The sequence below is a fragment of the Protopterus annectens genome, chromosome 13.part0, assembly GCF_019279795.1.
Source record: "Protopterus annectens isolate FY-2018-M chromosome 13.part0, PAN1.0, whole genome shotgun sequence".
NCBI lineage: Eukaryota > Metazoa > Chordata > Ceratodontiformes > Protopteridae > Protopterus > Protopterus annectens.
This window is the reverse complement of record NC_056747.1, coordinates 419511868-419539847: the sequence shown is the minus strand read 5'-3', so window position 1 is coordinate 419539847 and position 27980 is coordinate 419511868. Positions and strand designations below refer to the sequence as shown.

Below are 27980 nucleotides of genomic sequence, written 5' to 3'. Positions count from 1 at the left end.
TTCTTATGTTGAGAGTTCCCTTTCTGAAATTAATAAAGCTTACAGCTTAATTAAGAATGTTATTGAAGACTTATACATTGAAGGGAGGATTACTCAAAATATATACAACTATATGACTACATTTTTTCCTAGACTTCCTTGTTTATTTGGGATACCCAAAATACATAAAAATCTACAGAATCCTCCTATGCGTCCTTTGGTAGATAGTAGAGGTTCCCCCACCTACGCGTGTGCCAAAGTTGTTGATTCAATTTTGCAAAAATACTTGGTCAACATTAAACAAATTTGTAAAGATTCATGGACGTTTTTAAAGAATATAAATGATTTGGAATTCAAGTCCTGTTACAACTTTTTGACTATTGACGTAAAAGATTTATATACATGTATTCCCCACACCATAGCCGCAAAATGGGTTAGTGAAATGTTAAAACTCCAAGGGTGCCCTATGGACGAAATTTCATTAGTTGAAGAACTTTTGAGTTTAATTTTAGATAATAACTTTTTTGTTTTTGAAGGCGTGTTTTTCCTTCAAAAGGTGGGAGTAGCCATGGGTTCACCCTGCGGCACCAGTGTAGCCAATATGGTAATGGCTTTTTGGGAATCCTCGTATGTATTTAATAACTGTGATTATAAGGAACACATTGTTTTTTACACTCTGTTCCTAGATGACATTTTTATTTTGTTAGATGGAGATACAGAATATATCGAATTGTTAGTACACTATTTTAATTCAACTACTACTTTTTTAAAATTTACACACACTTTTGATTCTATCTCTATAGCTTATTTGGATATTACACTTACTAAGGACACTACTTGATAGATACACAGCTTCTACCCATAGAAAGAACACTTATTGTAACTCAATGTTACATTATACAAGTTGCCACCCGTACCACCAAAAACGGGCTATTATAAAAGGTCAACTAGTACGTGCAGCTCGTATCATTACAGTGGATGAAGTCTTCCACAATGAATGTGATTTTATCAAAGAAATGTTTTTGACTCGTGGTTATCCAGAATCTTTGATTAATGACACGATTAATGAAGTTTCATTAAAACGTCAGTCTCTTTTTTATACACCTTTATTGAATAGCATTGTAAATGGTTCATCCATTTTAAATGGATCTTTTAACACTTCTATTGATGTATCTGAAGTGCAACATCCTGAAACAAATAAGCTTAACACTTCCTTTATAACTACTTATAATTTAAACAGTAGTGATTGTTTTAAGATTGAGAAAAAATTGGGATATTTTTAAAGGTGATAATAATGTTTTTACATGTGTAGGTGATCGACCCTTAGTAACTTACAGAAGAGGTAAAAATCTTAAAGCTTATTGTGAGAACAGTAGATCGAACCCAGTTAGAATTCCAGGCATGTATAAATGTCAAGCTTGTAATTATTGTGCTTATATATTGGAATCTAACAGTTTCTGTTAATAATTTAAATTACAATTTGAAATGGAGGAATAATTGTAATTCCAAGATGGTAGTCTATCTTGCCAAGTGCCAGTTTTGTCCAGCTTTTTATGTTGGCAAAACTGAAAGGAAGCTCCGCAACCATATTTATGAACACTTGTATGCAATAAGGAAACACAAACTCGAGAATGCTTTAGCAAAACATATTGATCAACACTCCGACCACTGTTTTAAGTTTATTATTATAGATCAAGTGAAGCTAAACAAATTAAATTAAATAAATTTTTATGTATTTTATACTAGTTTATTGAGGCTAGTTTTGCTATAAAGTGATTTAGTTATTTGAATTTTATATACATAATGAGTGGGTGGTAACATAGGGTTTTTTTTACTGTCCTATCTCCTTGCTGATAGGTTAATTGATTGTACTTGTATGTATTTACATGTTATTGAACTACTTTGTATTGTCTGATGACGTTTGTGGATTGACAAACGAAAAGCGCTCAACTAAAATATTAACTTTTGTGTGCCTTCTTCTACTCTACCCAGTTATTTTGTGTGAACTAGTTTGTTTCCCTGCGTGTTTTTCAATAGTAGATGCCTTGTCGGGGCGGTGAGGAGCCAGTCGTCCAGGTACGGGAAAACCTGCATTCCCTGGAGTTTCAGGTGGGCCGCTATCATTGCTAATACCTTGGTGAACACCCTGGGGGCTGAGGTGAGACCAATGGGAAGGACCCTGAATTGATAATGACTGGCTCCCAGCCGGAAGCGGAGAAACCTCCTGGATCGTACATCCATCAATATGTGGTAGTACGCGTCCTTGAGGTCTATCGAGCACATCCAGTCGTTCTCCCGCAAGAGGGGCAGAATTGATTGAAGAGTGACCATCCGGACCTTTTCTTTGGTTACTGACAGATTTAGTAGGGAAAGAGGATGGGCCCTAGGTCGCCCGTCTTTTTTGGCACCACAAAGAACCTGGAGTAGTAACCCGATCTGGACTGGCCTGGGGGGACGCGCTGGATAGCTCCTTTTTCTAAAAGCTGCCGAATTTCTGCAGCCTCCCTCTGAATGGGTGGAACATCGGGGAGGTGTTCGGGGGTGTAGGGAATGTAGGAAAGGGGAATTCTGCATCCTCTGGATATGATATGAAGCACCCAGCAGTCTGTTGTAATGGACTCCCAAGCTGCTAGGTGCCTCGAGAAGCCCCCCCCCCCCCCGACTGCCTCCAGAGTGGAGCAGTCGGGCAACCCCTCAGGGTTGCTGCGTGGGTCGATCAGAGAAGGTTTCTCTGGACCCAAAGTTCTTCGGGCCCCCTCTGCCTCTAGGGCGGAGTCCACCCTGTCCTCCTCTGCCACGGAAGGACTGGGAGTCCGGAGCGGACTGGGACTGTTGCGACTTTCGGAACCACATCCTCTTCTGTCCCTTTTGGTTCCTGGAGAAGGACGTCTGGGGAGCAGAGAAGCGGACTCCGACGGCAGACGTCTTCCCATCCTTTTCGCTCTGGACTAAAGTCTTGCGAACTGTCTTGCCAAATAGGGCAGAACCATCGAAGGGGGCATTCGCAAAAGACGCCTTGAAGGGTTCCGCGAAATCACAATGTCGGAGCCAGGCCTGGCGCCTCATATCTAGGCTCGCTCCGCTGGCTCTAGCGGCTCCCTCTGTAGCGTGGGATACAAGCCACATAGAGGTGTTGGATATAGACCTAAGAGTGGCCATGCGAGTGGAGTACAACTGTTCGTCCTCCGCCGACATGGACTCCGGGGGGCGATGCAGCGTACTCTTTAATAAGGTCTCGTTGCAGCCGTATCACATGTGCCATGTAGTTCAGGGACCTTACAGCGAAGGTCGCTGAACTAAAGACCCGCTTCCCAAGACGGTCCATCGAGCGAGACTCCTTGCTCGGGGGATGGACCGAGGGACTCTCTTGGGCTAACTCCCTCTTGGTGGCTGCCACCACCAACACTCATCTACGGGGGGGTCCCTTGCTCCAATGGGACTTCTCGGTGTGGGGGGCTTAGGATTCTGTCTGGACATTTGGGGACTGGCTCCACAGTGTCCGGCTCCTTCCACTCCCTAGTGGTAATAAGGTCCACTAAGGGGTCGGCCAGAGGGGACACCCAAGAGGTAGATGGGCCTGCTTCAAACGCCTCCAGGAACACGGATTCGTCCGAGGAAGCCTTGGGGGTGGACCCCCCCCTTATCCTAAGCATTTCCATGATGTCTCCGAAGGAGACATCCTCGGGGGTGATCTTGGGGAGCCTTCCCCCTCATCCAAATCCGTGTCTTCTGTCAAGGACTCGGGGGAGTCCACGTGCCTCCTCTTGCACTTTCGCTTGTGAGGAACATCCTCGGGGGGCTGTCCGAGGATGTCTCACCAGCCACGTCTTGTTCCAGGGGAACGACCTGAGACGTCAAAGCAGGATGTCTCTGTGGCCGGGCGATGGAAGCCTGACCCAACCGAGAGGGAGTGCAGGATGGAACAAAAGCAAGGACCGGGGGCCTGGATGTACTCAACAGAGCCCTCTCCACCACATCGAAGGCCGAGGGAGAGCCACTCTCTCTGGGATCAGAGAGCAGACCCTTGCTCTGATCCGATGGATGATCGGAACCGGCGCCGAGAGCATCGGATCCGAAGGACCAGTGTGCTCCGACCTGGATGGAGCCAAAGGCACACTGACCCCTTCAGATCTGATGCTCAGACCACGGCTCCGAGAGCTCGGATCCGACAAGGAAGGACCAGACAGACTCGAAGGAAGAGTCTGCGCCGAAGTACCCATACTGTCAGCGCCAACCCACCCCGGCTCCAAGTGCTCCCCGGAGGGGGGGAGGCAGGAGCACTCCCATCTGCAGCTGGGCCTGGATGAAGCTTCGCATCATCCGGTTCAAATCTGCATCCGAAAGGCTACGGGTGGATCTCGAGGCCAGAGAGGCTGGCCGGGAGTGCCGCCTTGATGACCTCGACGGAGATCGGGTCTCCTCCTCCTCGGGTCCCGGTGAGAATCATGGAGACCGGAGCCGAGAAGGAGGAGAACTAGAAGCCTTGGATGGAGAAGCCCGCTTAGCCGTGGGGGCCGAAGCGGAGGCCTCGGCCCGCCACTTGTGGTGCTTCTCCCTTTTTTTCTTTCCTGTCCTCCCTCTCCTCCGGCGCAGAAATGGGAGATTGAGTCCCGGCCGGGGGGAGAGGCAGGAGTGGACGCCAACGAAGCCTGGGAGGAGGCCACAGAAGCACTGGAGGCCTAAGCCGAATCCGGGGGCAAGAGTCCCGCTAGGATCAACTTCGTCCTCCGGTCCTTCAGTGCCCTGGGGTTGAACGACGCGCAGAACACCCAGAGGAGAGGTGTTCAACCCCAAGGCACCGGACATACAGTGTGGCCATCCGCTGGGAAGAGCTTATGGCCACACTCAGTGCACTTAGAAAATATCGGTTTTGGGGCCTCAGACATATTAAACTAAAAGGTAAAACTCACTCAGTAAGGCCCCAAACACAGGCACACACCGACTATGACAAGCGAGGGGTGGGGAGGAGAAAAATTTGACTAAAATTTAGTAAGGTTATATAAAAATAGGGTTATTTCAAAGGGAACCTAACCCACACAAAACACTCACACAAGTTTAAGGGAGAAAATAATGAAACAAGGACTTATCTGACCAACAGACCAGGAGCTCGCAATCTAGCTGCTGTTCGGAAGTGCGGCAAACTAGATCTGAGGTCAGTCAGGGTTGGCAGGGGATTATGGGTAAGGGGAGGAGCTAGGAGCTCGGATCTAAGCTTTGTAAAGTTGCCGGCACTGATCCGAGATCGGATCCGTATCCCACAGGTTGCAGACAAAATTAAGTTAACTTCAGATCATACATTTCCTGTACCGGTCCATAGTACTAGACTCCTCGTTAAGGGGATGGACGGTGGAAGGAGTCTCAGCTAATTCCTTCTGGTTGGCCGCTGCCACCACCATGGCATCCACAGGGATTCCCTTGGATAGGAATTCCTTATCAGGAGGAGCAGACAAAAATTTATTGTGTCTCCTGAGGACTGGTTCCACAGACTCAGGGGTTTCCCACACCCTTCGACAAATCAGATAGAGAAGCTCAAAGGGTGGAGACACCCAGGAGGTGGAGGGATGAGCACCAAAGGCCTTCAGAAACAGACTCCTCTTCGGAGGGGGGTTTGGATGGCCAGTCACCTCTGTTTCAAAATCTCAAAGATGTCAGAGAAAAACACCCTCAGAGGATAACTTAGGGGATCCCTCAGACTCCTCAAGGTCTGTGTCTGACCTGAGAGACATCTTGGGACTCTATGTGCTTCCTCCTGCACATTCTCTTTCTGGTTGGCTCCACAGGCAAAAACTCTGATAGGGCCCTCAGAAATGTAAGGACCACTCGTGGGGTACCCTGAGGCCTTGGGACTCCATTGTCCAGAGACAGATGGCGATTAGAGACCTGCAACTGTGCTGTAGGGGACAGAGTGACCGAACCGTATGGTGCCGCTGATGACCTGGCCAGCATGCTCCGCATGGCCTCGAAAGCTGGTCCTTCCGGATCCAAAGATCGACCAGCCTCCGAAGCAGAGACAGGAATCAGACTTCCCCGTGCCGAAGCACCAAGAGGGAGGCTAGGAGCAGAGAGGTGTCTCAAAGCCTCTCCCTCGGGTCAGACCAATGAATCCTGAGTTCTGAAACCTGTGGACGGCGCCAACGGGGTCGGAGCGGACGTCGGAACCGATAAGCCAGGAGGGGCTGTCGGAATAAACTTAGGGACATCACACAGAGCCGATCATTCCGGCTCCGAAAGCTGAGGTGTGCGGAGGAAGTATCGATGTAGGTTGAGGGACAGGCTCCAGAGCAGACTGGGTCGGAGCCGAAAACAATTTTGCCAGTACTGGTGACTGAAGTCTCTGCACCACTTTATCAACGTTCACATCCGATAAGGTCCTGGAGGATTTGGAGGATAGGGAAGGAGATAGAGACCTCCTCTCTGAAGGAGACCTGCGAGGAGGAGATACCAGCCTAATGCTAGGCGACCGGCTCCGAACAGGCTCCAAGAAAATTGAAGCCGAAGCAGGTTCCATAACCACTGACACTTCCCTAAGGACAATGGAGCCAAGGATATCATAGAAGATGTTGCTGTTTTCTCTGACTGCTCCGAGGATACTGATGGAGCCGGTGATCATTTTTTTGCCTTGGAAGATTTAGCTTCTGATGGAGAAGCCTTAAAGCTGGAAGCACTCTCCAAACCAAACCCTCCTCGAAGGAGGGTTTCACAAGTCCTTTCAAAATCAATTTGTTCTTCCTTTCCTGAAGAACACGCAGGCTAAAGGCATGAAAAAAACTACACGATTCCTGGAGGTGAATCGCTCCCAGACAGTGTGTCCATAACTAACTCAAAACTAGACCAACAGTCAAACAGCCACAAGCATGGGAAAGTACAGTTTTGTCTCTCTTCTTTCGGCTTTTCCCGGTTAGGGGTCGCCACAGCTGAACTCTGGTCCGCTAATGACTGACAGCAGACTTTTACGTGCTGGCTTGCCGGGCCTAACGCACAACCTTCAACGGAGGAACGCCCATTCACGCATGTCGACACACAGAAGACGCTCTGAGAATCGAACATGCAACGCCCAACTGTGAGGCGACAATGCTACCGGGGAAAGTACAGTTTTGTACCCACCATAAATGTAGATGTTCGAGTGTTCACACTGCTGCAGTCATCACACTTGGGTTATCCTGCCGGCAGGCGGTCCCGCAGTCGGCCAGAGTTCCAAAGTCTTGGTCTGGCGTCAGTTGCTGTCATTTCTTCCCTGACATCAGTGCGCCAATGGTATATATAAGATGCATCAGACGCCATTTTCTTCAGTTTTTCTTGCCCCAGATGTCAGGTGCCCCCAAGTGGGTAGGCAATACATATTGCTAATCAAAAATATACATATAAAATAAAAACAATACCTTCAGTTACCAGCAAATACACCCCAAAGGTTGTATAGGATAGAAGGGTATAGATAACTCCAGCTAGTTCAGAGGGGATGGAGGGAGGGTAACCTGGACTGCAGCAGTGTGAACACTCCAACATCTACATTTATGGTAGGTACAAAACTGTACTATGTTCATCGTGTTACACTGCTGCAGTCATCACACTTGGGTTGAATCCCAAAGCTAAGGTTGGGTGGCTGGTCTATAAAGAGTTAGGATTGGCTAAGAGGCCCAGCAGAACTGCAGTGGCAAATCCTGCTCTGGATTTAGAGTAAAGAGGCAGGTGGTAATGCTTGGTGAAGGTGTGCACTGAACTCCAAGTTGCAGCCTCCAAAATTTCCTTGGTAGGTACTCCTCTGAGAAAGGCTGCTGAAGTGGCTGTTGCCCTGGTGGAATGAGGTCTAATGTTATTAGGGACTGATTCTCCATGCTGTGTGTAGCAGTACCGGATACAGTGTCCTATCCATTTGAATATAGTCTGCTTTGAGATAGCCTTGCCTTGTGATCCTGCAGCATATGCTACAAACAGTTTATCAGTTTTCCTGAAAGCTTTTCTTTTGTCCAAGTAGAAGCGTAGCTGCCCGTGTACATCCAAAGAATGCAGAAGTTTCTCCCCTTTATTTTGGGGGTTTGGATAAAAAGTAGGCAAATGGATGGTTTGGTTAAGAGCCACACTAGATACCACCTTTGGCATGAAGGTGGGGTTTGTCCTTAGAGATACCCTATCCTGATGAAAAATTATAAAAGGTTCGACTGCCATTAATGCCTGTAGCTCAGACTCTTCGTGCTGAAGTTACTGCCAGGAGCAGAGCTGTTTTCCATGATAAAAATTTTAGATCGGCTGTATTGGCTGGCTCAAAAGGTGGTAGGGTCAGTTTTTCCAAAACTAAACTGAGGTCCCAAGTTGGTGTTGATGCTCTCCGGGGCGGTCTTATGTTTTTAGCCCCTCTGAGGTACTGCTTTAGCAAGGGATGAGAGAATAAAGGAGGATCCGTGTTGTAATGTGCAGAAATGGCAGAGGCGTGAATCTTAATTGATGAAAAGGATAGGCCTCTGTCCAGCATCTCAGTTAAGTATTGTAAAATCTGAGGAATGTTTGGAACAAGAGGGTCAAGGCTGTGAGCCTGGTTCCAGGCGCAGAATCTCTTCCATTTTTCTGAGTAAGCTTTCCTGGTGCTAGGCCTCCAAAATGACATCCATAACCGCTTTAGAGAGAGGTGTTGCCCGTTTGACTAAAGTATCTGCCATGCAGCCAGGTTTAGGGTTTTGAGATGACCGTGCAGGATCTGATTGTTTTGTTGAGTCAGAAGGTGTGGAATGTGGGGCAAAATCCATGGTGGGCCGAGCCAAGTTCCTTAAGATAGGGTACCAGTGCTGGCGTGGCCAGTCTGAAGCAAACAGGATCATCTGTGGTTTTTCTTGTCTGGCTTTTAGGACTACCTTTGAAAGGAGAGGCAGTGGTGGGAAGGCATAGATTTTTAGGTTTTTCCAGCTGAACAGAAGAGCATCCACTTTCCATGCTTGTTTGTGAAAAGTCCTTGTGCAGAATTTTTGTAGTTGGCAATTCAGAGGGGAGGCAGAAAGATCCATGGTCTGGGCATCCCCATTTTTGTGTTATCATGCTGAAGATTTGTGGGTTCAATTTCCATTTGTGAGGGTCCATGATATTTCTGCTTAGGTAGTCTGCCAGAGTATTTTTCTTTCCCGGCAGGAATTGTGCTTGCAGGTGGACTTGGTACGTTAGAGCTGTGTTCCACAAGGTCATGGCTTGCCTGCATAGGGGATAAGAGTGAGTGCCCCCTTGTTTATGTACCACATTACTGTGGTGTTGTCTGTCTTTAGTAATAGTTGCCCTTGGGTGTAGAAGGTCCTTGAAAGCTGTTAGGGCATTTTGAACAGCCAACATCTCTTTTTGATTGATGTGAAGATGCATCTGGTCTGTGGTCCACTTGCCCTGAATGCATGTTCCTGTCATGTGTGCTCCCCAGGCGTAATCCAAAGCATCTGTTGTTAGAGTTTGCCTGGCTGTGGGTCCGGTAAAAGGCTGACCCTTGTTTAGGTGACATGCCTGTGCCCACCATCGAAACTCCTGTTGTATGTAGGGAATTATTGGAATTACTGCTTCTAGACTGTGAGAATGTTGAGTCCAAACACTTTTTAGGTACCATTGTAATTTCCTCATATGCAGTCTGGCATATGGTATTAGTAGTATGCAGGATGCCATGAATCCCAGGGCCTGCAGAATTTTTCTTGCAGGGAGATGGGACGTTTTTGCCAGTAGCTGAAAATATTGAGTTAGTTGCACTTGTTTGTCTGGTGTGAGGTAAGCCATCTGGGCCATTGTATTTAAGCTGGCACCCAGGAATGTAATCTGTTGTGAGGACACTAGTTTTGGCTTCTTTTCGTTTACTGTGTACCCTAGAGAAATTAACAACCTTTTCACAAACGCCAGATGCTGTAGAAGAATGTCCTTTGTCTCTGCTTGAATGAGGCAGTCGTCCAGGTATGGATATATTTGAATTTCTTTTTGTCTGCAAAATGCAATTACTGGTGCCAGGCACTTTGTGAAGACCCTGAGCACAGTAGATAAGCCAAAGGGCAGTGCAGAGAATTGGTAGTGCATTGTACCAGCTTTGAATCAGAGGTATCTTCTGCAATTTTCACTGATAGGGACATGCAGGTATGCCTCTGAGGTCCAGAGTAACAAGCCAAGCCTTCTTGCCCAGCATGGGTAGAAGCTGCTGTAATGTCAACATTCTGAATTTCGGAATATCCAGATAAGTAATTGAAAGGTCCAGTATAGGCCTCCAGGCTTTGTCCTTTCTGGGGACCAGGAAGAGTAGAGTAAAATCATTGTCCCTGTTGTGGTACTTTTTGTATAGCTCTCATATCCATGAGGGCTGAAATTTGTTTTGGTGCCTCTGCCCATTGGTTTTGTGGCAGGTCTGGCATTCCTTTTAGCTTTGGTAAAGAATGGAAGTGAAATCTGTAACCTTGAGACAATATTCAGGACCCATTTGTCTTGGGTGATTATTTGCCAGTTTTGAGAAAAAAGTGCTATTTTTCCCCTTAAGGGGGCTTCCAGAAGGGACGTGCTTGGTGTACGCAAGGGAAAGTCATTGTGACTGTTTCCTGTAAGGTTGAGACTTGCTTCCTGTAAGGTTGAGACTTGTCCTCACCTCATTTTGGGGTTGAGGTGCCTCACTGTCGTCTGTTTGTGCCTTGGGGTTGAGATCTGCCTCTTGGGCGTCTGTATCTGCCTCTCTGTGGCCTGTCTGACACTGGAAAGGACCAATTTTTTGTTGGCCAATTTCTGCTAAACCGAGGTGGCTGTACCTGTAAGAAATCCTTGACTGTTTGCATAGATTTAGCTTTATCCTCCATTTTCTTTAACACCTCCTCCTGGCTTAACACCAAACAAGGTATCATGTTGTAAAGGTGCATCCAATAACTTTGCCTTAACATGTTCAGGTATACTCTGTTCTTTTAACCAAGCATGTCTTCAAATAACAGAACCTGTAACTGTGGCTGTACAAGAGGCCTCTAAAGAATCAAAACCACATTGCAGAGTATGTTTTCCCACCTGTTCAACTGCATGCAATAAATCCTGCATTTCTTTACAATCAGGAGCTTCTGAGCTGGCAAGCATTTTCTGCTTTAACTGAGCCATTAAACATTGTTGGTACTTAAGCATGTGTAACTGGCAATTTAAAGATTACTGCTAAAGTTGCAGACATGTATACTTTCTTCCTCCATCTATCCAAAGCTCTGGAATCTCTGTCAGAGGGTACTGGATTTTTTGCAATGGAAGCCTTAACCCCTTTTGGACCCTGGGAAATAGTTTCTGGATCAGCAGAAGGGTTTTTGTATAGAAACTTGAGTCGGACTCTATAATACCTATCTGGCTTGGCTGGAGCAGGGGGCAAAGAGTCAGGAGATAAGCTGGATTCAGAGAACACCATCCACAATGTCTAGTACAGGCGGAATAGCCAGGGGCCTGTGCTGAGGCAGTAAGAGGAAATCTCTGAGCCTTTTTTCTTGGATTCTGAGTATTCCTGACTTTCCCAATGGAAATGTTCCCTCATGGTATGTAAAGTTTCCCCAAGAGAGTAATCCTCAGGAGGAGAGGCTGAATGGATAGATTCCTCAGCATCAGAGTCCTCATAGGGGGGTAGAGTATCCCTGGTCTGAAAAGGAATCAGAGGAAATGGAAACCTGATCTGGAGTCCGTCTGTATCCTGCCTAGGCCTTTTCTCAGGAGGGGGATGGGAACCCCTGATTAGAGTAATGAGGTCTTCGGCCATTTTAAACATCCGTTTCTTAGGCATGGAGGACTGTACTTGTTTCTTTGTCTTTAATGGTACCTTTGTCTTGGCTGTTGATTTAATGGTAAGTTGTGAAGGTCTGAAAACACCTTCAGAAGCCGGTGCCTGCTCAGCAGCTCCGGACCCATCTGAGGGATTAGTTTCCGTAGGCCCAATACCTTGAGTTTCCAGAGGCCTAGTTGTCTCCACGTGGGAGACAGAGGTGGCCTGTGGCTCTGAGGTAGCGGGTGTCAGGGGCTGCGAAAGCGCCTCACTGAGAACCGGCGACTGGCCTAGAAGAGGTTTTGTCAGTTTTGGACCTTGGATGCCTGTCTTTATCCTTGTCTGCGTTTTTTGGAATTGCAGTCGTCGGTTGATCCGACGGCATAGTATAATTGAACCTTCGGCCAAAGTAGTGCAGAGCAAAATCAAAACGTCTTTTTATAGTGCGTTTGTTAAATCTAGCACAAAACAGACTAGTGACTTCGTGATCAGGGCCTAGGCATGGAATACAGTAAGAGTGGAAGTCCTTATGAGGTATTTGCTTCCCACAAGAAATACAATTAACTTTTTCTGACATCGGTCTGAGGCAAGAAAAAAGTTTCCCCAACGGGGTACTTAGCTTTATTGAAGACTTCAGATCTGAAATTCAACTTCAAAAATCTCAGAAGTCGGCCGACCGGCACTTGCAAACTGCTTCTGTTTGGGCACCGCGCGGCAAGAAATGAAGAAAATGGCGTTGGATGCATCTTATATACCCCTGGCGCACTGACGTCAGGGAAGAAGCGACAGCAACCTACGCCGGACCAAGACTAACTCTGGCAGACTGCGGGACCGCCTGACAGCAGGATAACCCAAGTGTGATGACTGCAGCAGTGCAACACGAACATCAGGACAAAAACAGTAAACCACAAAGACCTCCAACTAAAACGGTCTTTAGACACAAGTACAAGGGGGAGGACTAATTCCTCTAATTTAAATGGATTTAGCCCAAGGGAAAAAGTTAGCACACAAGGAAAGCAAGGGGACAGACTAGGTCCTCTAACTGAAATGGGCCTAGCCCGTTGGAAACAGCTAGTGGGATACCACAAGAACACACTATAAGAAATAAAAACTTTTCCACAACATAGTCAAGAAACAAACAAATAGCTATGAAAATAGCTTTTTTGCAAAAAACTTCTCTGTTATAAAGAAAAGGTACATAGCCACAGCCAAGAGCGAGACCACGTCCAAGTTACAGGAACGGCAAACGGGATCTGGGGAGAGAGAGTAATGCAGCATGGGATACCATCTTAGCCCAGCCAATATAAAGACTTTGAGCTGCAAGTATGGCAGAGTCGGAGCAGACATTCAGCTCTGAACCCACGGGTAAGAACGTAGGCGAGATTGGACTAATCAAAATTTATCAGAAACTACATCAAGAAGCACTTTACATTATGATTTGAAGAAACTGAACTGCTGTGGTAAACTGAAAGAGCATAAGAACTTACAAACTAAAACATTACTAAAGCTGTCTGTTCTCAGAATGGACAAAAAAGAATTAAGATATTGCTTCATTTTTTTTTTTTTTTTTTTTTATTAAGTGCTGTACAAAAATGTCAAGGAAGGTACATTCTGTGGGAGAAGCAGACTCCCACTAACTGCTACAACTAACAGAGCAACCAGAAGGTAAGAAATCAAAGGATTACAAGACTACTCCCATGTAAGATGTTATCTACACAAACTTTTCTTGCTGTTCTGTCAATTTGTATTTTATGCAAATAAGCCAATTGTGAAAACATGCACGGTCACCTATCCAAGTACAGACTGCAACAGGGCATCCTAGTGCAAAAAGGTAGAACTATGTTGATAAAGTAGAAATTGGTCAGACACCAATTTTATCACATCTTTTCTGATCAGTAAGCCACTAGAGCATACCTCCCATTTTACACACAAATCAAGAAATATTAAAATACTCAAGGTTTCAGTTTTCTTACCAGAAGAGTCCTGGTCTTCTTCCTCTTCATCATCCTCTTCCTCTTCATTTTCTTCGGCAGGTAATGTATAGCTATAATCAATGCTGTCAAGAACCCACCCTTTTTCTATATACAGACCAGGAACCACACTAGAAAACAACCAATACCTGCAAAGGATAAATAAAGTAAAATATTAAAAAAAATTGCATCTACATTGCACACATAAAAAACAAATATACTATTTGCATTAACTGTACGTCTATTACTGTAACAAAGAAACTGAGCAAGGGACTGAAATATCGTAAAAAGTATATGATTAACTTTTGGTGAATTCAAACATTTTCGGCATTTATTAAAATATAAAAAAAGCTCAACTGCTTAAGAAGAATTTCCTGTTGACAAATGTAACAGATGTCACCAAGAAAATGTATAAGCTTTTCACAGACAAATGCAGTTTTTAATTTTACTTTGGTGGCTTGTCTGATGTAGATTTTTTTATCAGAATGTGCACATTATGCAGTGTGTAAAAAATACCACCATCCTGGACAGTAAAAAGTTGAATAAATTTGTTTTACATAGAAAAAATGGCGAGAAAGTACAGTTGCAAAGTCCTACTTAAATGTGCAGATATTCTAATATTTCACTGTCTCAGTGGCATTTTGGGTTACCTGCCATGGTTACCCAGTTCCATCCAGCTAATGGACATCTCTGACAATAGAAGCTAACTATACAACACAAATGAAGTGCTGAACTCCTAGTGGGATAGCTGACTGAATGCAGTGTTTAGCGTGTCCTGCCATGGGAACATTAGGCTTTGAGGAGAAAATTTCAGAGTAGCCAAAAAAGTGTGCTCTTCTATTACAGTTATATTGGCTACCAGATTGCCCAACAGGGGTAAAGCCCATTTTCAGTTCAGGCATGCAGTACAACCTTACAATATTAAACAGTGACATCATTATAGACACTTAGAGGGGGTGGGCTGGGGGCCAAAGATGAAATGAGGGAAAAAGGTAAAGGAAAATTAATAGTATAGGTACTGAAGAAAGGCTGAAGTACAACAAAGCACCTTACAGATGATTAACAAGGGGAGTGTAGGTGGGAAAGTTTAAAAGCTAAAATATGTGAGTAGAGAGTTATACTGACAGAAGCAAAGGAGTAGTACACTGGCCTGAAATGGAGTACAGGTCAACTGAAGAAGTTCTAAAAGTGAATGACTGCCACCACAGTTTGAGGACAGTGTTACCATTTAATGTCTGGTAAGAATCCAAACATGTGAAAAAAAAAGTTGTTCTTACCATAATGATCCCTCTGTATTGCCCATCTTCATTTCCATTCATCTGTGGGTTTCCATTCCGTTCCTCGGAACTGACTGGCCGCATTTTATCCAGCTTGAGCTTCCTGACTTAAGCTCCTCCCTACACCCATAATGCCCCGCTACCCCAACGTACCTCAGATCGAGCTCATCAGCAAAGGCATAGCATATAAAAAAAAAATTTATACTAGATAAATACAAAATCCTACCAAACATCAAAAGCCCAACAAAAGGAACAGAAATTCCTTTGTACAGTCAACCAGGCTTCCCAAAGACTTGGACAGGGGGATGGGGAAGGCAGGAAGGTTAATGGAAATGAAGACGGACAACACAGATGTAATATTATGGCAAAAACTTCTTTATCTGTTGTTGTCCTACATTTCACTAACCTGTGGGACAGAATCCCCAGCTACTATGATCCCGGGTAGCCCTCATGGAAGGATATTCCAGAGAACAGCAGAGCAAAAGCATTTCTACTTTTGGATATGATGTCCAATTTGTAATGTGTAAATAACTGAGGATTAGACCAAGTAGTTGCGGCACAAAAGTCAATGGAGACTAGACCAAAAGGCCTGAGAAGCAGCGATGGATGTTGTGGAGTAGGCCTTAATTTGTCCTGGTACGGGAATGTTTTTGGAGGAGTAAATAAAGGTAACAATCCCTCATTCTAACTGGAAAGACTGCTAACAGATTTACCTCTGTCACAGAGATGGACACAAACAACTGATCAAACTTGGTAAAAAGCATGGTCCTATGTAAATAAAAACGAAGCTGTCTGTTGAACATCGAGCAACTGGAGAGTATATTCGCCTTTGCTTTGGCAGCTGGGAAAAAACTGGAAGATCGATAAGACTGATTAACATTTCTTTCCTTGGCCACGTTGGGGAAAAAAAGGAAGATTAGTACATAGGGTCAATCTATCCTTGGGAAAAATCAAATATGGACATTTTGAAGAAAAGGCCTGGAGTTCGGACACATTTTGCAGAAGTAATAGCTACCAGAAAAAGCTTTTTCCAGGAAAATAATTTAAAATCCACAGAAGCTGCAAATTCAAAGGCCTGATGAACCAGGGTTTGTAAAATCATGGTCAATCTCTAGGAGTGGAACTTTCACTGAAGGCAATAGCAGGCAAGTGCCCCTGAGGAGGGTTTTAGAGTTCAGAAGAGGCAAGGGATAAAGAATCAAAACCAAAGTGAAAATTGGATATGGCTGCTAGTTGGACTTTAAAAGCAGAATGACTAGCTCCTTCATAGAAAAGGAAATCCAAAAAGTACGACTGAAACTGGTGCTGTAAAAATATTCCTTTCCAGTCTGTCCAAATAGAAAATCTTTTCCACTTACTCCTATAAACCGTGAGTGATGACCTATTTGAACAGATCAACATTTCTGAACAGGGGAAGAAAGCTTGGGAAATCTAGCAATCACTGGAGGTGGAGAGAAACCATGCGATTTGCTTCACACCTTGCATGTCTGGATGGGAATGCCCTGATGAATAAGACAGTAGATATGGGGCCAGATCTAACCTCATTGGAGGGCAAAACAGATTAGATCAAAAAAAGGTGAACCAGGTTTGGTGAGGCCAAAAGGGGGTAAATGAGGATAAATCTGTTATGCAACCTGAGCGCTTTTCTGCAAGAAAGAAAAGTTGTGTAAAATATTACCATAATAATAGATGCCCTTCTCTTTCATTTTGCAGTATTCTACAAGTGGGTTTAAACTTCATCCTTTCACATACGTCCAGCTGGTATTCCAAAGTATTTCAGTCTCTCAGAGTGCGCTGGGCGTCTGACGTAACAGCAGGAACGTGGGCCATAAAAAGTGACATCTGCATGCACCAGTCCTCAGAAAGTACAGTTGTGTATACTTACCATAAATGTAGATGTTAGAATGTATTCACTGTTGCAGTCATCACATTTGGGTTATCTGCCTGCAGCTAGCCCCCAGCCGGCCTGAATACCAGAGTCTTCTGATTCCAGCGATGGATGCGGTCTCTTCTTCCATGACTTCAGGACGTCCAAGGGTATAAAACATGCAGCCAACGCCATTACATCAGTTTTTCTTGCTCCGGATGTCAGTTGCCCCCACAATGGGAAGCAATATGTTATGGTATACCTCCATCAAAAAGCAAATACACCAGAAAACTTAAATATACCAAACAAGAAGAAAAGGTAGAGCCAAAAGTAGTCAGGGGGCTGGAGGGAGGGTAACCAGAACTGCCAACAGTGCATACACTCGGCATCTACATTTATGGGAAGTGTACACAACTGTACTATGTTCTTCGTGTTTCACTGTTGCAGTCATCACATTTGGGTTGATTCCCAAAGCTAAGGAAGGGAGGAGGAAGTTGGAGAGCATTAGGGCCAGCTATTAAGCCCTGCAAGACTGCAGTGGCAAAACCAGCTCTGGATTTAGAAAAAAAATGCATGTGGTAATGCTTGTTGAAGGTATGTACAGAGCTCCAAGAAGCAGCTTCTAGGATGTCCCTGGTAGGAACTCCTCTGAGAAAGGCTGCAGAGGTAGATGCAGCCCTGGTGGAATGTGATCTTATCCCCTGTGGGGTAGGTTTTCCACAGTGCTTGTAGCAGAAATTAATGCAATGGGCTACCCATTTGGAAATGCTTTGCTTTGAAATGGCCTTCCCCTCTGCCCCTGCAGCAAAGCCGACTAGCAGCTGTTCAGACTTTGAGAGGGCTTAGTCCTGACCAAATAAAATCCAAGTTGTCTATGCACGTCCAGAGTGCAGTATTCGTTCGCCATTGTTTTGTGGATTAGGGGAAAAAAGTAGGCAAATGAATGGACTGATTTAGGGCCACACTAGACACCACCATGGGCATGAAGGAAGGATTGGTCCTGAGGGAAACCCTGTTTGCATGGAAGATAATGAAGGGTTCCACTGCATTGAGGGCCTGTAATTCAGACACTCTTCTTGTTGAAGTGATGGCTAGTAATAAGGCTGTTTTCCAAGAAAGGAATTTCAACTCTGCTGTTGCAGCTGGCTCAAAGGGGGGGGGGGGGTGAGCTTTTCCAATACAAAGTTAAAGTCCCAGGCTGGAGTGGGGGCTTTCCTGGGGGGGGGGGGGTCTTACATTTTGGCCCCTCTAAGGAACGGTTTTAGCAGGGGGTGAGAGAAGAGGGGTGGCTAAGAATTATAATGTGCTGAAACGGCAGAGGCATGAATTTTAATTGACGAGAAGGATAGGCCCCTGTGGAGCATTTCTGTTAAGTACTGAAGAATATGAGGCAAGCTGGGCACTGTTGTCTCCATCCCCTGAGTTTGCCTCCAGGAAAGTACAGTTTTGTAACTACCATAAATGTAGATGTTAGAGCGCTCATACAGCTGCAGTCATAACAGATGGGTTATCCTGCCGTCAGGCGGGTCCTCGGTCGGCCGAATTCCAAAGTCTAGGTCCGGCATCGGTTGTAGTCACCTCTTCCCTGACGTCAGTGCGGCAGGGGTATAAAAAGCCAGCCGACGCCATCTTCTTCAATTTTTCTTGCCCCAGATGTCAGGTGCCCCCAGAAGGAAGGCAAAACATAACTTATGTAATCATGCAATATAGAATAATCAAAAAATAGTAGTTGCAAGCAAATACACCATAAAGGAATACCCCAAATAGGTTGTATGAGAAGGTGTTTGTCATAAGGCCTGTCCTAAGAGGGGATGGAGGGAGGGAAACCTGGACTGCAGCTGTATGAGCACTCGAACATCTACATTTATGGTAGGTACAAAACTGTACTATGTTCATCGTGCATACAGCTGCAGTCATAACAGATGGGAAGAATCCCAAAGCTAAGTAGGGGTGGCAGGCACTAAGTGGAACTAGGAGGAGCAAGGATGCCCTGCAAGACAGCTGTGGCAAATCCCGCTCTAGATTTAGAGTAAAGTGGAAGGTGATAGTATTTGGAGAAAGTGTGCAGTGAACTCCAAGTGGCTGCTTCCAAAATGTCCTTGGTAGGAACCCCCCCTGAGGAAATCTGCAGAGGTAGCTGTGGCCCTTGTGGAGTGTGATCTGATGCTTAAAGACACAGCTTTTCCATGAAATGAGTAACAAAAGCGTATGCAGTGGGCTATCCATTTTGAGATAGTCTGTTTGGAGATAGCCTTTCCTTGAGCACCTGTAGCATAGGACACAGAGTTGCTCGGATTTCCTGAATGACTGTCCTGTCCCAATAATAATAAAGTTGTCTGTGAATGTCCAAGGAATGCAGTAGTCTTTCCTCTGTTTTGTGGGTTAGGGTAAAAGGTAGGTAAGTGGATAGTCTGATTCAAGGCTACACTGGATACTACCTTTGAGATAAAGGTAGGGTTGGTTCGTAAGGAAACTCTGTCCTGATGGAAAATGATGAAAGGTTGCACAGCCATGAGGGCCTGTAGTTACGAAACCCTGTGTGCTGAGGTGATAGCCAGAAGGAAGGCTGTTTTCCATGACTAGTATTGTAGTTCGTTGAAGTAGCTGGCTCAAATGGAGGAAGGGTCAGCTTTTCCAATATGAAGTTGAGGTCCCAAGCAGGGAATGGTGGTTTCCTTGGGGGTTTTATATTCTTTGCCCCTCTGAGGAACTGTCTTAAGAGAGGATGAGAGAATAAAGGAGGATCTGTGTTGTATTGTGCAGAAATGGCTGAAGCGTGGATCTTGATGGAGGAGAAGGAAAGTCCACTGTTTAACATCTCAGCTAGGTACTGTACAATTTGAGGTAAATTTATTACCCAAGGATTCTGGCCCTTTTTCTGATTCCAGGCAAAAAATCGCTTCCATTTGGCGGAGTAGGTTTTTCTAGTAGAAGGTCTTCTGGCTTCCAAGATGACATCCTGCACCTCCTTGGAGAGGAGGGTCTGTTGGGAAATCAAGGGATTCTCCATGCAGCTAGATTTAGGGTTTTGAGCTGGCTGTAAAGAGTTTTGAAGTTGTGCTGGGACAACAGAAGAGGCACTAGAGGTAGGATCCATGGTGGGGAATGTGTCAGGCTCTTCAGGAGCGGATACCAGTGTTGTCTTGGCCAATCTAGAGCAATGAGAATCATTTTCGGCCTCTCTGCACTGGCTTTTAATAGAACTTTTAGCAGCAGAGGGAGAGGCGGAAAGGCATAGACTGTCAACGTTGTCCAATTGAGAGTTCGTCCACTTTCCAGGCCTGTGGATGATAGGTCCTTGAACAAAATTTTTTCAATTGGTAATTTCTGTGGGTAGCAGAGAGATCTATGTCTGGCTGCCCCCATGCCTGAGTTATCTTTGCGAAAACTTGAGGATGCTACTTCCATTCGTGTGGATCTGTCATATTTCTGCTTAGGCTGTCTGCCAGTGTGTTTTCCTTTCCTGGCAGGAATTGTGCCTGAAGTTGGATTTGCAATTCCAGAGCTGTATTCCATAGGGTCATGGCTAGTCTGCACAGGGGGTATGAATGAGTTCCCCCCTGTTTATGTACCACATCATTGTGGTGTTGTCTGTCCTTATCAATAGCTGGCCTGGATGCAGTAGGTCTTTGAAGGCCATAACAGCATTTTGCACTGCTTGCATTTCCTTTTGGTTGATGTGTAGGTGCTTCTCTGTTTGGGACCATTTTCTCTGAATGCACTGATCTGTCATGTGTGCCCCCCAGGCGTAGTCCGAGGCGTCTGTTGTGATGATATGAGTTGCTTGAGGTACGCAGAAAGGGAGATTTATGTTTCTTTGGCATGCTTGAGCCCACCACAGAAATTCCTTTTGAAGACATGGAATGAGTGGTATAATTGTTTCCAAACTGTGGCTGTGTTGAGACCATAAGTTATGTAGTTACCATTGAAGTTTCCTCATATGCAGCTTTGCACATGGGATCAGAAGGATGCAAGATGCCATGAATCCCAGAGCCTACAGGACTTTCCTTGCAGTCAACCTGGTGAAGGTTGCCATTTTGCTGAAGTATTGAGATAGTTGCCCTTGTTTGTCTGGCGTGAGGTAGGCCATCTGGGTGGTTGTATACAAGCTGGCACACAGGAAAATTATTTTTTGAGAGGGTACTAGTTTTGATTTCTTTTTGTTGACTGTGTATCTCAGAAAGTTCAGTTTTATTACAAAGCCAGGTGTTTCAGAAGTATGTCCTTGCTGTCCGCTTGGATCAGGCAGTCGTCCAGATATGGGTATATTTGTATTCCTTGAAGTCTGCAGAAGGCAATTACTGATGCCAGGCATCTCGTAAACACTCTGGGCGCAGTAGATAAGCCAAAGGGCAATGCAGAGAATTGATAATGGGTTGAACCTGCAAGAAATCTGAGGTATCTTCTGCAATCTTGTCTGATAGGGACATGAAGGTATGCCTCCTTGAGGTCCAATGTTACCAGCCAAGACTCCTTGCCCAGCAAGGGAAGAAGTTGCTGTAATGTGAGCATCTTGAATTTTGGTACCTGTAAGTATGTGTTTAGGATGGATAGGTCTAAAATAGGTCTCCAATCTTTGTCTTTCCTTGGTACCAGGAATAGTCTGGAATAAAACCCTTGACCTTGTTCTTTTGCAGGTACCTCTTGAATAGCTTTCATGTCCATGAGAGCTGAAATTTGTTTTTGTGCCTCTGCCCTTTGATTTTGTGGTAGGTTTGGCATGCCTCTCATTTTTGGAAGGGTGTGAAAGTGGAATCTGTAGCCTCTGTCTACAATGTCCAGAATCCATTTGTCCTTTGTGACAATATGCCAATTTTCTGAGAATAATGCCAGTTTTCCGCCCAAAGGTGCTGCCATTAAAGCTTTGCTTGGCAGGTAAAGGGGGAAGTCATTGTGTCTGCTTTCTGAATGACTGTGATCTATCTTCTCCACCTCTTGGGGTTGGTGCTTGCCTTTGTCTGGCTCTGAATGATCCTTGAGATTGCCCTCTACCCCTCGGGCGCCTGTATCTGCCTCTGAGGTCTGTCCGTGGCTGGAAAGGACCAATTTTTTGAAGGCCAGTTTCGGCTGAAACATGGAGGTTGTACCTGCAGGAAATCTTTCACTGTTTGCATTGGTCTCGCTTTTTCCTCCATTTTCTTTAGTACCTCCTCAGCTTTAACACCAAACAATACATCTTTTTGAAGAGGTGCATCTAATAATTTAGCTTTGACATGATCTGGTAAGGCTTGCTCTGAGCCAAGCATGTCTACGTATGACAGACCCTGTAACAGCAGCTCTACATAAGGCCTCTAAAGCATCAAAACCACACTGCAAGGTATGTTTACCCACTTGCTCTGCACTATGCAACAAATCCTGCAACTCTTAAATCTGATTGTTCTGGCTGTGTCATTTTGCTTTTCAACTGAGAACAAAAACTTTTGATACTTTAACATAAGGAACTGACAGTTTAATGCCCTCATGGTTAAAGTGGCAGAGGTATACAGATTTTTCCCCCACCTTTCTAAAGCTCTGGAATCTCTCTCTGAAGGTAATGGGTTTTTAGCAGAAGAGGCCTTAATTCCCTTGGGACCCTGTGAAATAGTTTCTAGGTCAGCAGTATGGCTTTTGTATAGGAACTGGTGTGAATCAGGAACCCGGTAATACCCGTCTGGTTTAGTCCTGGTCCTCAGAATGTTCAGAGGTAATAGAGGCTTGATCTGAGGAAAGGTAGTCTTCCTCTAATCTGGGCCTTTTGTCTGAGGGGGGTTGAGAACCCCTGATAAGAGTAATCAAATCCTCAGCCATTTTGAGCATCTGATTTTTAGGCATGGTGCCTTGAGAGGGGGTCTGAGGAACCTGTTTTTTTTTGGTTTTCATGGCCGTTTTAGATTTAGTGAAAGCTTTAATGGAGAAGGAGGAAGGTCTGAAGACACCTTGAGAAGTGGCAGGCCTGTCTAAACTCAGTTTCCCCACCAAGAGTGGCGTCGGTATCTGTAGTTGGAATGGGGACTGAGGAGCCTGCGACCTCGGGTACTGAAGACACCGGTAATGAAGTGTCATCGGTACTCAGGGGCTGCGTAGGCACCTCGCTGAGAAACGGTAGTCAGCCTTAGCGTGGTGTCAGTAGAAGTCACAGACCTCGTATGTCGGTCCTTATCTTTGCGTCTTTTACTCAAAACTGGAGTCGGAGTATCGGACGACAAAATTAAATTTTTTACCAAAATAGTGAAGGGCGAACTCCGCCCGACACTTAATAGTGCGTTTGTTGAATCTAGCACAAAAACTGCAGGCCGAGACGTCGTGGTCTGGGCCTAAGCAAGGAATACAGAAAGAGTGGAAATCCTTATGCGGTATTAGCTTCCCACATGAAATGCAATTATTAACTGTATGACATCAGTCTGAGGCAAGAAAAGGTTTCCCCAAAGGGGTACCTGGCTTTCAAGACGACTTTGGCTGAAATATTTTCGTAAACCTCAGGAACTGGCCGACCGGCACTTGCAAACTGCTTCTGCTTCGGGCACCGCGCAGCAAGAAAGACTGAAGAAGATGGCGTTGGCTGGCTCTTTTATACCCCTGCCGCACTGACGTCAGGGAAGAGGCGACGACAACCGACGCTGGACCTAGACTTTGGAATTCAGCCGACCGAGGACCCGCCTGACGGCAGGATAACCCATCTGTTATGACTGCAGCTGTATGCACGATGAACATCAATATCTTTTCCACTTTTCAGCTTAGGATTTTCTAGTACTCTACCTCCTTGCCTCCAGAATGACATCTAGCACCTGCTTACTGAGGGATGCTATTTGAGAGCTCAAGGAATTAGCCAGGCTGCAAGGTTAAGGGTTTGAAGTGAGGGTGCAGAATCTGGCCTTTCAGCTGGGACAGCAGTGAAGGGGTCTGAGGCAGGTTCCATGGTTCCAAAAGTGTCATACTACGCAAGAGGGGGTACCAGTGCTGGCGTGGCCAGTCTGGTGCAATCAGTATTGTCCTTGGCTTGCCCTGTTTGATCTTTAGCAGAACCTTTGAGAGGAGAGGCAGAGGGAGAAAGGCATAAACAGAGAGACTTTCCCAGGTAAAGGACAGGGCCATCCACTTTCCAAGCTTGACTGTGGGGAGTCCTTGTGCAGAATTTGTCCAGTTGGTAGTTCTAAGGTGAGGAAAACGGGTCTACCTCTCGAGTCCCCCATTTGTTCAAGAGGTTGAATATTTTTGGTTCCAGTTTCCATTCATGCGGGTCCATGAGATTTCTGCTTAGTCTGCCAGTGAATTTAGCTTGCTGGCAGGAACTGAACTTGTAAATGCACTTGGTAGCTCAAGGCTATGTTCCACAGAGCCATGGCTAGTTTGCAGAGAGGGTACGAGTGGGTTTCCCAATGCTTTTATGTACCGCATAACTGTGGTGTTACCTGTCTTTACCAATAGTTGTTCTGGAAGAGTGCAGTCTTTGAAGGCTCTCACGGAATTCTGTACAGCTAACGTTTCCTTTTGATTGATATGCAGGTGCATCTGTCTCTGGTTCCATTTGCCCTGAATGCACTGCTCTGCCAAGTGAGCCCCCCATGCATAGTCTGATGCGTCTGTTAGGGTTTGGGTGGCAGTGGGTAGAGTGAAAGGCAGTCCCTTGTTGTGGTAGCAGGCTTCTGCCCACCAAAGGAACTCTGTCTTTATACAAGGAATGATACGAATCATTGATTCCAGGTCCTGAGAATGCTGACACCATAGGCTTTTTTAAACACCATTGTAGTTTCCTCATATGCAGTCTTGCATATGAAATTAGTAGAATGCAAGAGGCCATGAACCCCACAGCTTGCAGTGTTTTCCTTGCAGATAGCAGAGGTTATGTGGTAAATAGTTTGGGAAGTAGGTTGTCACAAACTTGTTTCTCCAGTGTGAGGAAAGCCAAGTGGGAAGCTGTGTTCAAGCTTGCTCCCAGGAATACAATCTGTTGGCAGGGTACTAGGTGAGATTTCTTTTTGCTTATGGTACCCCAGTGAAGTTAGAAGTTTCTTTACGAATGCCGGATGTCACAACAGCAAGTCCTGGCTTTCTGCCTGAATCAGACAATTGTTCAAGTATGGGTAAATTTGAATATTTCTCTGCCTGCAAAATGCAATGGCTGTAGCTAGACACTTTGTGAACTCCATGGGCGCAGTAGATAAGCCAAAGGCAAGTGCAGAGAACGGATAGTGCATGGAGCCTGCCCTGAAGTGTAGGTATTTCCTGAAAAATTCCCATATTAGAATGTGCAGGTAAGCTTCCTTTAAGTCTAAGGTTACTAGCCAAGCATCTTTGCCTAGCATAGGATGAAGCTGTTGAAATGACCGCATTTTGAATTTTGGGATTACCAGAAAGGTGTTTAGGATAGAGAGGTCCAGGATAGGATGCCAGGAGCTATCCTTTCTGGGTACCAGGAAAAGTCGAATAAAAACATTGTCCCCTTTGTTCTGCTGGGACAGGTTGAATAGCCATGATACTTAGGAGAGAGAGAAAATGCTGTTGGGCCTCCGCCTACTGATTTGGGGGTAGGTCTGGCCAATCGTTTGGGGTTGGTAGTTTGTGGAAATGGTATCTCTATCCTTGGGAAACTATGTTCAAAACCCAGTTGTCCAGGGAAATGAGTTCCCAGTTATTTGCATGCAGGGTGAGCTTGCCTCCTAAGGGAGCAGGCAGCAGAGCAGAGCTTGGAAAGGTTAAGGTTAAGTCCTTGTGCCATTTTTCCGTTAGGGGGGTGGCTTACTACTCCCTGCTTTGGAAGTGGGAGCCATCCACTGCTTAGACCTGTGAGCAGCCTGGGACTATAACCTAAGTGGTCTGCTGTTCCTGGCTTTGGACTAAGAAGGCTTGGAAGAGACTGGAAAGGAACAATTCTTTGAAGGCCAATGCCTACTAAATCTCGGAGGCTGTACTTGTAGGAAATCTTTAAAAGTTTGCGTAGATTTAGCTTTTTCCTCCATCCTTTTGAGGACTTCTGCTTTGCTGCTAAAAAGGTGGTCTTGGTTTAAGGGTGTATCAAGTAATTTAGCTTTAAACATGATCTGGCAAGTTTTGCTCCTTAAGCCAAGCATGCCTTTTAAGTACAGACCCAGTGACAGCAGCCCTGCAAGATGCTTCTAAAGCGTCAAAACCACATTGCAGAGTATGTTTACCAACTTGTTCTGCAGAATGCATTAAATCCTGCAATTCTGTGTGTTCAGCACAGCCAGGAGTTGACATCATTTTCTGTAAGTAGTCCCATAATATGCTGCTGATACCTTAAACACATGAAACTGGCAATTTAAAGTCCTAATGGCCAAAATAGCAGAAGTGTATACCTTCTTACCCCATCAAAGTCTCTAGAATCTCTATCAGAAGGGGTAGGATATTTGGCAGCAGTAGCCTTAATGCCTTTTGTTCCTTGAGAAATGGTCTCTGGATCCACAGTAGGATTCTTGAAGAGGAACTTGAGAGAGTCAGGTACTCTAATACCGGTCAGGTTTTCTGGGAGCTGGAGGAAAGTGTCTGGGGAAAGAATAGATTCCAAGAAAACAATCTACAATGTCCAGAACAGGAGGGATAGCTTAAGGCCTATGTTGAGGAAGGAGAAATAGCTCCCTAAGCCTCTTTTTGGAGTCAGAGTAATCCTGACTTTCCCAGTGGAAATGCTCCCCAAGAGTGTGCAAGGTTTCACCAAAAGAAAAATCTTCTGGAAGGGGGGGGGGGGGTCGGAGCAGAGGGAATGGAATCCTCTACATCAAAATCCTCATAGGAAGATAAGGGCAAATCCTGGTAATCAGAAGCAACAGAAATATCTGATTCCTGATCAGAAGGAAAATCAGTTCTACGTCTCAGAGGGGGAAGGCTGGCTTCCCCTAATTAAGATAGTAAGGTCTTCAGCCATTCTAAGCATTTGTTTTTTGGGCATCTGGGCCTGATCCTGCTGTTTGGACCTCTGTTTTCTAGGCGTGGTGTGAGTTTTAGGCCTGGATGAAGACAATGGTGTTGGGTTAAAATGCAGTCTGTAGGCCTGAATACACCCTCAGAAGCCGGTGCCTACACAGCGGCTCCGGACCCATCCAAGATAGAGACATCCGCAGGTTCCATAGTCGAAGCATCTCATGGCATACCGGTCTCCGAATGGGTGTCAGTAGAGGCCTGTAAATCTAAAGTAGAGGGTATCAGGGGCTGCAAAAGCATCTCATGGAGTACCGGCGGACTGCCGACTAGCTTAACAGAAGCGTCTTCGGCAGTTTTGGACCTATGTGGTTTGTCTGTCTTTATCCTTACGTATTTTCAGATCACCGGTAGTCGGATAGCTTAAAGCCATTTTGGAGTAATGAGACAATACGAAAATTTGCTGCAAAGATAGCCCGACGACAAATCAAACAAGGCACAAAACTGACAGCGAGGACATCGTGGTCTGGGCCTCAATAAGGGATGCAGTACAAATGTAAGTATGAGGTATTTTGCTTTCCACAGGTAAGACAATTAACTTTTACGGACATCGGTTGGAGCAAGAAAAAGGATCCCCAATGGAATACTTATCTTTTTTGAAGACACTGGATCTGAAACTCGAAAACGAAAATTTCAGGAGTCGGCCGACCGGCACTTGCCAACTGCTTCTGCTTCAGGCACCGCACAGCAAGAAAGACTGATGTAATGGCGTTGGCTGCATGTTGTATACCCCTGATGACCTGACGTCATGGAAGGAGAGAGAGCATCCGATGCAGGAATCCAAAGACTCAGGTATCCAGGCCGGCTGAGGGCTACCTGCAGGCAGATACCGTAAATGTGATGACTGCAACAATTAAACACGAAAAACATCAGAAGGCCTTGCGCACGTCTTTGGCCTAGTGTGGCTCCCCAACCCAGATCTGAGGCATCTGTATGCATGACCTGCGTGGAAAGGTGTGGCTAGAGAGGCAGTCCTGGGTTGTTGGCCACTTGTACCAGCCACCACTGAATTTCTAGTTTCAAACAAGGTAGAAGGGGGACCGTGAATTTCAGGTAGTGAAAATGCTGGGTCCAGACTGACCGAAGGTACCACTGGAGTTTCCTTTTGTGCAGTCTTCCTACGGGAAGCATGGGAATGGTGGCTGACATGTAGCCCAGGAGTCTCAGATACTGTCTGGCTGTCAGTTCTGATGCTTGGAGGACGCAGCGTAGGTTGCATGTGAAAGAAACTACCATTTCTGGTGGGAAGTAGACCTTAATGAGGT

General features: G+C 45.5%; 1 protein-coding gene across 1 annotated transcript in view; it reads right to left on the bottom strand.

Moving 5' to 3' along the window:
- The window catches only part of BAZ1B (bromodomain adjacent to zinc finger domain 1B), a 2173382-nt gene that overhangs the window by 1405852 nt on the left and 739550 nt on the right, over positions 1-27980 (bottom strand). Inside the window, exon 9 of the mRNA XM_044054836.1 lies at positions 13663-13808. Coding sequence (XP_043910771.1) covers positions 13663-13808 — 146 coding nt within the window. The remainder of the gene's footprint in view (positions 1-13662; positions 13809-27980) is intronic.